The following is a 12,056-nucleotide window of genomic DNA, read 5'->3' as shown; positions in this document are numbered from 1 at the left end:
TTGTCTTTATTACAAAATATTCAATAACCCAACTTTACACTGTACAAGATACAACATAGTTTACAGCTTTTGGCTATTTACAAAAAGTATGATCTGCATATCAAAGTGAATATATCTAAAAAGGCAGGTTGCAATCACTGTAAGCTTATTGAGTAAGGCAAAAAACTTGAAACATGATGTTATTTACACTTTTGCAGATCAAGTAAAAGTTTTAAACGCTGATAGAGTTGACATCTGAAGATATCTGAAGCGCCTCACATTTCTGAGACTGTATCTGAGAGACGTGCTAAAGCTCATAGTTTCTGAGGAAAACTCAAAATGTAGCTTCATTACAGCGGTAAAATTCTGGGGTACAGTAACGTAGTCAGACACTGCACCAAGATAATACATGAATGTACATGTATCATTTGCAGAGGTTGTGAGTAAAGGACTGGGCTGTGCATTTGTAGAGGTTGTGTGCTTGTTGCATGTGCTTAAGTCATGGATGTGCTCTCCTCTGTGTGGATAAATGCCTTCCTCGACTCCCTTGGGTGTCTACACGTATGTTTGCACCATACATAGATGTGTATTGGTTCTCTAAGTGATTTATTTGTCATTAATACTTTGTGATTGGTCCAGTTTTGGCATCAACTAGTTTCCATGGCAGCACACACACTCCGTACTAGTAGAACTGCTCTTTAGGTTTTCCACACCTTCCTCTGCTCCCTTCATTGACCTTTACTGCCTCTTCAGACTCAGAGACACCACTGTCTGTGTGTATACTTAACATGTCACATTACATTAAACCATTGTGAATCGGGGCAGCATATGAACATTCAGGAAACCTTATTTTGGGTTAAAAAAAAAAAGACACTTTAAGTCTACTGATGTCTGAAAAACTAACATGTGCCAAATATATCCAACCTTCTGCCACATCCTTTCTCTTCTCTTGTATGGTGAGGCAATAAAAGCGGTAAAACTAAAGATCTATGGAAAGCTCAATACTTTGGTTTCTTTCAACAGGAGTTACTATGGCTGTCAACTCTTAAAAAAGTCATGCACTATTAACTGTAAATATGTCTCAGAAAAAGCCTATTCCATCCAGTGAGCTCCGAGTGTAAAAAAAAAAAAAAAAAAAAAATTGTGCTGTTTCGTTACGATTCAGAGTTAACCACACATGCATACACACTCACAAGTACACACATGCATGCTTACATACACCAACAAAAAAAAAAGAAAAAAGAAAAAAAAGAAACAACACCATTTTACACTGTAAATAATACAATGTATCCTTGGCATAATCAGAAAGACAGTGCAAAAGCAATAGCATGATCAGTCTTTTTCTGGATATCAATGCACATATCCCCTGCACACGGAATATGTAGTACATATAAAATGAAGATGCACATTATAATACCTGGATCTGAGGGAACCCAGAAACACCACAAATCTAATTATCTGGTATAGAGATGTTAAAAGAGGATCTGAGATTCCGGGTATCGTTCTTCTTCACTACGTGTTTGTCTTAGAAATCCCTCAAAGCGAGTATGATTGTCCACATCACCCTGCCATTTCTCCGGAAGTTCATATCCTGAATGAGCATGTTCTGGGTTTGGCCAGTAGCTCATGATTTATAGGAAATACCTGGACAGCCCTGTCTTTTCTAGGCCTCCAACCAGGATTTTCTTTCCTTTTTTCAGGTTAATAGTCCTGTCTTTCTCTCTACACTGCAACATCTGCAACAGCTGCCACAGCCTCAATCTCAATCTCTGTCACCTTTAAGTCCTCCTCCTCGTCCTCCTCACCCACTGCGGGCACGCAGGACGAGGGCAGGCATGTAGCTTGGCTGTTGCTGCTGTTGGCAGTGTTCATCTGAACAGTGCTGCCTAACAGGCTGGCAGCAGAGGAGACGCTGCCCAGGTTGGTCGGGACGCTCGTCTTCCCACAGGAGTGGATCCGACGAGCCAAGCTGGCGGAACGCATGACTGAAGAAGTGATTACGGTGCCCACGCCCTGAACCTTCCCTTCCAGGAAGTATGTCAGCATCTCACCTTTACCCTTAACGCTGACTTTGCCACGGCACACCAGGTCATAGTTGGTATTCAGCAGGCGATAGACCTCTTCAGTCACCTAAATAATAGAAAAGGGGAAATACAGTTTTTATGCCAAGCCAGGCTATAAAACTATGTCATGACTCCAGCTCTGTATTTAATACATACATGCTCTCCTCAGAAAGAAAGTAAGTGTATTTCTGCAACTGTAACTTTAATTGTGATATCTTGTGGGTATTTCTTGCATTCAAATTGGGTGGGTAGGTGTGTGGATGGATGGATGGATGGATAGATGGATAGATAGATAGATTGTAATTTAAGGCGCTTCGGGTACCTGTATCTTTCCAGGCACTCCAGTGCTGTCCATCCGACTGGCCACATTGACTGTGTTCCCCCAGATGTCATACTGCGGTCGCCGCGCACCAATCACCCCTGCAACCACTGGACCAATGTTGATACCTGTGCAAATACATCGAAATGTTAAACGAACACAAAACAATTTCAAACTGAGCATTTTGATTTAATGTGTAATTATTTTAAATACGTTTAATTACACGTACCCACTCTCAGGACAAACTCATTGTATGACTGATAGTTGATTTCATCCAAAACGTCAAACATCTCAATGGCGTAGTCTGCTATTGTGCTAAGATGGTCGTAAACAGATTTTTTGGCCTAAAGAGTGGAAGCGCATTGATCAGTTAGTATCTATTCTCTTCATCAAAATGTCCCGCATCCATTAACGTGCAAACAGAAACACACACAGAAACACAAAATGACATGCCACCTTGGTACCAATGGTGGGGACGAGGCCCACAGCTGCCATGTATGTACTGCCAATGGTTTTGATTTTCTCTATGTCTTTGTAGCACTCCTTATCCATGAGCTGCAAAACATAGATTCAAATAAACACACAAAGCTACAATGCAAACCAAACTGAATGTCCCAGTAAGGCGTGTTCGAAGTCGAGAAAAGAGAAATCCAGCATTTTACCTCGTCAAAGTCAGCAATGATCTCATTCAGGAGTCTGAGGCACTCCACTCCCATGTTGTTCCCGTCCAGCTCGATGTAGAAGTCATTGAAGTTTGGGATAGAGGCAAACAGGACACCTACTTGTGCATAGGACTGATAATACAGATCCTAATAGAAAAAAAAGAAAGAATACAGTGTGGAAATATAAAATATCTCCTCTTATGTTTTCTAATGTTCTTTTTTTTTGTTTTCTGCCTTTTTATCTACCTGTTTTTCTGTCTGTCTGCCTGCCTGTCTATTAGCGAGGCTCACCATGTTCCTGGGGTTTGACATAAGGAAGTGTTGAGCCACGTGTGCGGGCAGAAGGTTGAAGAGAATCCTCCTGTTGTCCAGCTTGACTTTCTCCATGCCATCCCTTTCCTCCTCCGCCTGAAAGCACATAACCACACAGAAAATATACAGAGGCGGCCATTAGGACTGTAGCTTGTTCCACATTCTCACCACACGGGGTCACTAAAAAACCTTACGAGCCTCGCAACATGGACTTATGACTGTGGCATAGTTGGATTTTCAATAGACTTGGGTATTTCAATTTTTGCCTCAACACTTTAAGCCCATTATGCAAAATGGTCACTTTTTTACACTTCTGATGCCAAATAAAACCAAGCACCCTTGTTTTTGCCAAAGAACAGACAGTTGGTAGCCTATAAATACAAATCCTCCATACATAACCCAATAGTTCATAAACAATATATACTGTATATATGTAGATATAAGCTGTAATAGCAACATTTCTACAGTACACTTCTATTAAAACTTACAATACGGTAATGACATTTGAGCCTCTCTCAAATACACAGACACATAGATACACACACTTCCTGACCTGCACAGCCCATAGGAAGTCCAGGCGTAGTTTGAGGTCGAGTTGCCTGGAGTGGAGGGCCAGGGCACTGACAAAGAGCAACAAAGACAGGATGGGCTCATAGCCCCGGATGTGGAAGGACCCCCCACTGTGGAAGAGACCGACACACAAGTCAGCACTGCACTGGACCACACAGAAGACTACACAGGCGGGTAAGAATTGGACCCCCCACAGTGTCAAGAGACATCACGAGTAAAATTTTACTTGTAAAATTATGAAAACAATGATTTTTTTGAAGGGCCAACATGAAAACAAAACATTAAATTAAACTTATGAATTAAAAAGCTTAAACGTGCTAGGCCATACAATATTATATCATTTACTGTTGCATTAACTGTATCTGAACAATATTAGCTTTTCAAAAGAGATCTTTTATCTTAATAACCTCAGTAAATTCAACATAATCATTTTTCAGGGGCACATTTATGATCTGGGCTCAAACAAAATTGGCCAGGCCCCTCGGTACTGGGTTGAAACAGCTTACGCGCTCCCATCATCCCAGCCCACATTGTCCTGTCAGGCTTCTGATTTGGAACTAATGAGCACATGTGCTGCTTCAAAGGGTGGAAAATGAAAGAGTGTGTGGGCTGAAGACAAGCAAAGACTCCTCCACACACACACACACACACACACGTATGCACGCACGCACGCACGCACGCACGCACGCACACACACACACACACACACACACACACCTACATCTCAGCACATGTACAGTAAATGCTCTTCTAAACTCCTGGTTATCTGTTCAGTTGATGCATCAAACAAAAACAAAGCCGCTGCTTGACATTCACAGCCAATCGCTGCCTCTGATCCTTGAATGATGCACGATGATAACTGGATCTCACTTTGAGCTCTGATGGGATGTGTGTGTCATGTAACTTCAGGAAATGACAGACATAAAAAAGTGCAAACAAGCCAAAGTTTTTTGCGTGATTGTGTATGTGTGTGTGTCTGGTGTTGGTGGTCGTGTTGTGCTGTGAACCTCACCCTTCAGTCTTGCGAAAGCCGCTGAGCTCCAACACGGTGACATACAGCACCCCCAGAAGGAGCATTAGCGCCATCTTCGGCAGCCAGGAGATCCGCAGGAAAAGTGCCAGGGTGAGGGTGCCCACCACACAGGAAAGAAAGGCATAGCGGGCACCATCACAAGGCAGCTCCGCCATGGTGTGGTTGGCGCCGCTCTCCACATCAATGATGACGATGGAGCTGTTGGTGTTGGCACTACCCCACAACCAGGGCATACAGCCCACCTATCAAAGACAAACAGGAAGATACATGAGCATATAGATGGTAGGATATTAAAGTAGGGAATACCCTTTTTAAACCAAAAGGAAATTACAAATACAGCTCAAAACATGGCGACATTTTTCTCACTGGTCGGGCAGTAAGGTGGCGGATGACATTTTTACTGTTTCCTTTCCCACTTACCACACAGGCCTGGGCCACAGCGTAGATTAAGAGCACTATGAGAATACAGAGAGCAGTGCGAATCTGAATGGTCAGGCACCCTGGAAAACACTGAGAGACAAGACAAGGAAAATATAGATAAAGGTGACAGACAGCATGAGGGAAACACTAAATGAACTTTAAAAAGAAAAGAAATATTTACATCGCACATATATATTACTATATATGTTCATACAAGGCAAGATTACAATAGGACAAAGTGTTAATAGCTGTAAGAACAGTATGAGTAAAAAAGGCTTGAATGATTGTGCAAACTGATGTGCAGACAGAGAGTGGCAGCATGAGGGAAGTAAGGTGAGTCAAGAACAGAGATAAAAAGAGAGGGAGAACATGAACCTATAAAAGACATAAAGTGTAAAAAATTTTCCAACTCATGTGGTCAGGAGCTTTGAGGACGACCATCAACCTCAACAAAAGCTGAAATTAATAGACCAGCCATCTGAGTTTAAATACCATACAGGGGCTTAGAAAGTAATCTTGAAGCCAATGAATATTGAATTGTTATTACAAGGCTTTATAAAATACATTTGAATATATCGCTTTGGTCAGCAAAAACATAAAATGAATAAAGTTAAACTTGCCAGTTCTGTCAGTAGTAAAAGTTGATGCAGGGATAAAAAGTGAATGGCATTTACTCAAGGTGAGGATAAGAGTGCATCTTTATTTACCTGTACTCTAGTGATATGCAGGTACATGATACAAGCTACTAGGAAACAGATGCAGAAGACGAGAAGGACTAGTATCACTGTGCCCCTGAGTGGAAAAACAGGAGAGAGGAAGATGGCGGGGTTAGTTAGAAAGTCAAGGATCTGAGTAACTGAAAGAGTCAATTAAAGAGGTAAGTGGAGAGAGCGAAAGCAATAGAGAGAGGAAGGGACAACAATAGAATCAGTTGTACATACTGTGGTATGATGAGAAGATAGACAAGGCCAAACAAGGCAGCTAGGATCAGAGAGAGGACCACTGCGCTGGTGAAGTACTCATCAGGAACCTGGTGGTACTATGTGATGCCAGAGACCAGATAAGAGTGAGCAATGAAACAATACACAACAGTGTTCATTCAGAGGCTTCATCCGAAACATTTCACTGCACAGATACAGCACATGTCTGCAGTGTCTGAAGTCCCTCACCCTCTGCTCGCGCTCAGAGCACTTATACATGAGTGTGAGGACGTTGAGGTCTGCCGTGTCTGACTCAGTCTGGCGGGCCTCGATCAGCCGACCGATGTAGCGGTTGACCCGGGTTCTGGGGCTGCTCTGGATCAGGTTAGCCTGGTTAGCGTTGGAACGATTCCTCAGCTTCTGTGGAGCCGTCCGCATGGCCCTCCGCTGGTGGGATGAAAGAGCAATTTTCACTGAAAACGTAGAACTTGAAAAACAGTAGTGTGATAAATAGGCTGCCATGCAGCGCACTGTGTTCTCTGCACTACTGGAGTATTATCATATTAGGAACAAGGGTGAATAAGCGTCAACAATAAGCACAAACAGCTGATTATACTTTCAAAGTAGGACATCGCCCTCACACTTAACTTCATTACTGAATGCACCCCGCTGTGTCTAAGTGTCTTCAGCAGCCGAAGTGAGCAGTTTTGCAAAACAGTGGGCATTGGAGCAAAGCCAGAGAGTTAACAGGCAGTATAGATGTTTGTGTGTATACAATGTGTGTGTGTGTGTGTGTGTGTGTGTGTGCGCAGGAGGGTGTGGGTACATGTAAGTGAGCATGCTGGATGAATTGTGTAGCTCAGTGGCACAGTAGGGAGGCAAAGGCTGAGCAAGGATCACCAGACTGTTCATGAGTTCATGACATGACATGAACATGTACAGCTCACTGACTTCCTTGATTTCTTCCTTTTCTTTCCTTTCTTCCTTCCTCCTTTCCCTCGCCATATGTCTTGCTTTTTTTCCCCCTGCTTCCATATGTTCATTCTTTCCTCTGTCCATGCTTCCTTCCTTCCTTCCTTCAGTCCATACTTCTTTATATTCTTATTCCTTCTTTCCTTCCCCCTTCAGTATAGTCTTCCTTACCTCCTTCTCTGGTTCTGTATATTCTTCTTTTCCTCCTTCCTTTTTTTCCTTCCTTAACTCCATATATATTATTTATTACTTCCTCCCCTCCTTCTGTAAATTCTTCTTTACTACCTTCACTGTTTCTATATATTCTTCTTTATATCCTACCTTTGTTCCCTGCTTCCATATATTCCTCCTTAATGCCTTCTTTCCATTCTTGCTTCAGTCTATTCTTCTTTGCTGCCTTCTTCACTTCCCTGCTCCATCTTTTCTTCCTCACTTCTTTCCCTCTTTCGGTTTCCTCTTCCCTCCTTCCATCCAGACTTTCTTCCTTCTCTTTCTCCTCATTTCCATCCTTTATTTCGCTGTGCCTCCCTCACATTCTGGTTTTGTGTTATTCATAAGGCAGTAACACAGTGGCCTGCAGATAATGACTTCTCCCTACGTTCTATATTGTGGTCAACGTAGCACAGGACACATCACGCAGACGATATGTCTGCTGCACCAAAAATCCTATTCATTCATCCTCTGTCCCTCATATTGCTCCCCAGTCGTGCCTTGAATGCATATGTCATTTCACACAGCTGAAGAGTTTGTGGTCTGAATGTGAAATTACCATTCAGTGGAAGGTGTATGCATGACTTAACCTGTCACCCCTTTTTCCTTTTTCCATTTGTCTGTTTTATACTAATCTGCCTTCTGTCTATGCTGTGAGGATGTTGTCATTACTGGTAATGCAGGTATAAGTGGAGACACAAACATGTAGTGTGAGGGAAAGATCTACTGGATGCAGCAACTGAGGGCAACATAATAAAGCTGGAAGATGATGCTAAATTAAGTTTTCAAAATTTCAACCAATCAGCTCTTGACATACATGTAACACACTCTTGATCTATTCAAAACTGGGTGTGCCTCACACACACTCACACACACACACACACACACACACACACACACACGCAGCGCAGACGTACACACAACTGCAAATCTGGATTAAAACAGCTGGTGCAAGAACTGTACAGATGCCAGGCCACAGGATTTCTTTCCAGGCACACAAGGTCAAATAAGCTCTTTGACATTTAGCCAGATTGCCGGAGTCGCTGACAGTATATGCGAAGGGAATGGTATGTTGGTCTCTGGCAGGAGAAACATGCTGAGGTCATTATAGCTGATAGGATCGTGCACTCTGAACACATCTCACCATCACTCCCTACCTTCTTATGATGTAGTGTACATCCTGTGAAAGCCATATATTCATTTACTGACAGTTGCAAAACAAGTTTTTGAATTACTGGGAATCCTGAATTGTGTTCTGCTAAACTAATACAGCTAATTCATAACACATAGATAAACAATATCTTATGTAACACATAACATGCAAAAACACACTTAAGATGGCTGCACTGTTTCTGCTAGGAAGAGACATAACAGCTATGGACAGAGGAGCTTTTCTTGCACAGGCTAATATCTACTGTATGTCCATGAGTTCACATTAAGAAAGCCACTGAACCAGACCAGGACAACACATTATTACTCCTCGAATGTTTGCCAAAGATGCCTTGGATGTTCTCGGTTGGAACAATGTTCTGTGGAGCTTAAGCTCATGTCTTAAGCTCATAAAAATTTGCATTGTGGAACGGTCGAGTCAGAGTCCTGATGTTAAGCTCACTGAAATGTTGTGGCATGACCTGAAGTCAAGGCACCTAAGAATAAATAAAATAATAACTGCCGTACATTTCTATAGAAAGCATTTACCTGAAAGATATTGTTGTAATTTCACCACTAATGTCCATCTTACTTCTACTGTAATGCTTATACAATACCCTGAATAAGCACAATAAATATTTTGTTGTGGTTTAAATAAAGGGATCAGGCCACATTTAGGAGCATACAGAAATCCAGGTAATTCAAACAAACCTTTACTATGTATTGTCCACTATTGTAGGGAACTCTAGACATTCAGACTGTATATTTTCTTTAGTCACTACACAGCACGAACAAACACAGAAACGTCAACACAGACACTTAGAGTTTATACCTTATCCCCGTCCTCGCAGTTCATGACATTGGAGAAGGGAATCTCAGCCTTGAACATCTTCCTGCAGTGCATAAGTTGCACTAGTAAGTAGCACACAGTTTTGAACTTCATCTTTTTGGCGGGCTTTATATCCGAAAGAATCAATCCTGGGAATATCTGTCACCAGATAAGAAATGGGAACAAGGATTAAGTCATGATATCCCACACAGTAATATATATATTATGTAAGGGTCTATTACTCATGCACAGGCACTGGACAGTATGCATGTGCACTCATGCTCATGCACACACACGCATGCAATCATTATTATCAGGTTCAGGAATTTAAATAGAAAGTGTTACTGTTCTGCTGTCCTTGTTTCTCTTTCATAAAACTCTTTTGGAAAACGTGATGAAGATCTAGCATACGATAAAGGGTTTCAGGAAATGTATGTGTGTCATTTGTAGTAAGGAACGTGTGTTTTGTTTGATACACAAAGTTGAGAGTGTGTCCCTAAGCAGCAGCAATTAAAGACACTATAGAAGAGAGAGTAGCAGCCTATCCAACACAGCTTAGTCAGGGCACATCTCTCTCTGAGCCATGCCTTTGATGAAGTCTAACCAGCAGCTCTATTAAGAGGATTAGCAAAGTCTCCCGCATATCAAAGAAAAATACACGCAACTGGGATGTTACAGGTTCACATAAGGACCACATGTAACCTATGTGCAACCCTTATCTTGCATAACATGAAACCTGCTGCAAGAAATAATGATGAGAGGAGAGGTAGTAGAGAGGGAGAGGAGAGGAGAGGAGAGGAGAGGAGAGGAGAAGGAGAGGAGAGGAGAGGAGAGGAGAGGAGAGGAGAAGGAGAAGGAGAAGGAGGAGGAAGAGGAGGCCTGATAGATAGAGAGACAAGACTGAAATTCCCTCTCCAGCTGCTTGTTGCACATCTGTTGTGCGTGTTTATGTGTATGCACTGACACACACACACACACATATCTCTGTAAGTTTGTCGAACAGTGCAGATTTGAGATGATAGATGCCACAGGCTGTTTTTTTTTTTCCTCTCTCTTTATAGCCCAGTCCAATCCATTACAGGCTGGAAGTGAGATTAGCTCAACAACAAATGTGTGAGAGCTCCATCATACGATGCTGGATCCTGTAGTCACACTATATTTCTATTTGAAGGATGGTTTTATTGTAGATATTGGTACAGAGGTAAAGACAGGTCAAGATAAGCCTGCTTTGTCAACCTAGCCTACTCTGATTTACCACATGGGTCCATTAATATGGATTAGCATACGACCTGCAGAAGCTTTGCTAATGTGTACAGTACACTGTCTGGGGTATTAAAGGGTTCGGCTTAGTGCAAGGACTAATAGGAAGTCTCATCTTAACATACATCTGACTCACAGCTATTGGTGTCATCTTAATCATTTTCCTCATAGAAATACATGCAGTATCTGGAATATATGTTCCTCAGTACAGAATTACAATACGATACCTTCCGTCGGTGAGATGGCACTATAAAGAAGGTTTCAATTTCATGTTTTTGGAGGAAGGCGTTCCTTTCATGACCGTTTCCAGGCTCCACCTCATAGTCTCCATTTAGGCACTCCAGTGTAGATCTGGTGATGTGGACTTTCCTGTGGCACAGACAGGGCAGGCATAACACACAACACAGCTAGTCTCATAGCCAGTACAGCTGCAGGTACATTTGGCACAAACAGTTCTGGGCAGCTCATTGACAGAAGATTCAAGTGTTACAGGAGACAAAATAAGGGCTGAAATCCTGCTCATGCGGGTATTTTTACAAATATGAGAATATGTAAAGATTAAGTATTCTTTTAGTAATTCCATTTAAACTGACATGGAAATGGTCATCTGGCTTATTGTCAGTTCTGACAAATTTTATTGGACTGTATGGTTGAGGCGAGTGCACTTGTTTCCACTGCAGTTTGCCTTGTTTAATGACAGTTACCAGTATTTAAACCACTTGCATCAAGAAAGGCTATTGAGTCCAAAAAAAGCCTCACTTTACTGTAAAATAAGATTTGAAGAGACAATATTATATCACATAATTTCATTGTTCCATTGACTCTGTGTGATTTTAAATTGGTGATCATTTTTTTACTAGCAAGACTACCAATCACTTTTTCTGGAAGCTAGTGGGCATCCAAATAAAAAAATAATAAATAATGAAAATAAATAAATAAATAAATAAAGAATAAAAGTAGATATGGTATATTTGCAGGGCACCAGAGTCAAAGAAAACTGTTGTCCATAGCTGATGAGGCTCATGTTCATATAAAATGTTTAGTACTGACCCAGGTAGTCCTCCAGCCTCCATCACATTGGCCAAGGTCACATCATTGGACCAAACATCATATTGCCATTTCCTGAGGCCCAGCACTCCACAGAGCACCCGACCTGTATGCAAGCCCACGCGCATGTTTAGGTTGACTTCTGTGGCCTCTGCTACTGACCTGCAGGGGCAGACATGGGTGTTGGAGTGAGGTCATATCTATATCGATATCTATATCAGATTTACTTTAATGGTTTGCATTTACATACACCAGAGCACCAAGCAAAATAAAGCGCAATAGTCAATAAATAAATAATAACTGGAATAAAT

General features: G+C 41.8%; 1 protein-coding gene across 2 annotated transcripts in view; it reads right to left on the bottom strand.

The window, feature by feature from the left end:
- LOC111231027 (adenylate cyclase type 1-like) overlaps window positions 1–12,056 on the bottom strand; it is a 35,961-nt gene continuing 23,905 nt past the window's right edge. Inside the window, exons 6-20 of one of the 2 annotated variants that reach the window (XM_022757972.1) lie at window positions 11,749–11,907; window positions 10,926–11,067; window positions 9,442–9,597; window positions 6,528–6,725; window positions 6,300–6,397; window positions 6,066–6,150; window positions 5,359–5,448; window positions 4,918–5,180; window positions 3,889–4,015; window positions 3,270–3,431; window positions 3,024–3,170; window positions 2,818–2,916; window positions 2,591–2,705; window positions 2,365–2,489; window positions 1–2,109 (exon numbers count right to left, since the gene is read on the bottom strand). In XM_022757972.1, the coding sequence (XP_022613693.1) occupies window positions 1,702–2,109; window positions 2,365–2,489; window positions 2,591–2,705; window positions 2,818–2,916; window positions 3,024–3,170; window positions 3,270–3,431; window positions 3,889–4,015; window positions 4,918–5,180; window positions 5,359–5,448; window positions 6,066–6,150; window positions 6,300–6,397; window positions 6,528–6,725; window positions 9,442–9,597; window positions 10,926–11,067; window positions 11,749–11,907 (2,374 nt within the window). In that variant the 3' untranslated portion in view covers window positions 1–1,701. The remainder of the gene's footprint in view (window positions 2,110–2,364; window positions 2,490–2,590; window positions 2,706–2,817; window positions 2,917–3,023; window positions 3,171–3,269; window positions 3,432–3,888; window positions 4,016–4,917; window positions 5,181–5,358; window positions 5,449–6,065; window positions 6,151–6,299; window positions 6,398–6,527; window positions 6,726–9,441; window positions 9,598–10,925; window positions 11,068–11,748; window positions 11,908–12,056) is intronic. The other variant, XM_022757973.1, reaches the window with a different exon arrangement.

Source organism: Seriola dumerili, unplaced genomic scaffold (genome assembly GCF_002260705.1).
Source record: "Seriola dumerili isolate Sdu_G_001 unplaced genomic scaffold, Sdu_1.0 BDQW01000291.1, whole genome shotgun sequence".
Classification (NCBI taxonomy): Eukaryota; Metazoa; Chordata; class Actinopteri; order Carangiformes; family Carangidae; genus Seriola; species Seriola dumerili.
Note: the sequence above shows the minus strand (reverse complement) of the source record. Positions and strands in the feature narration are given on the sequence as shown.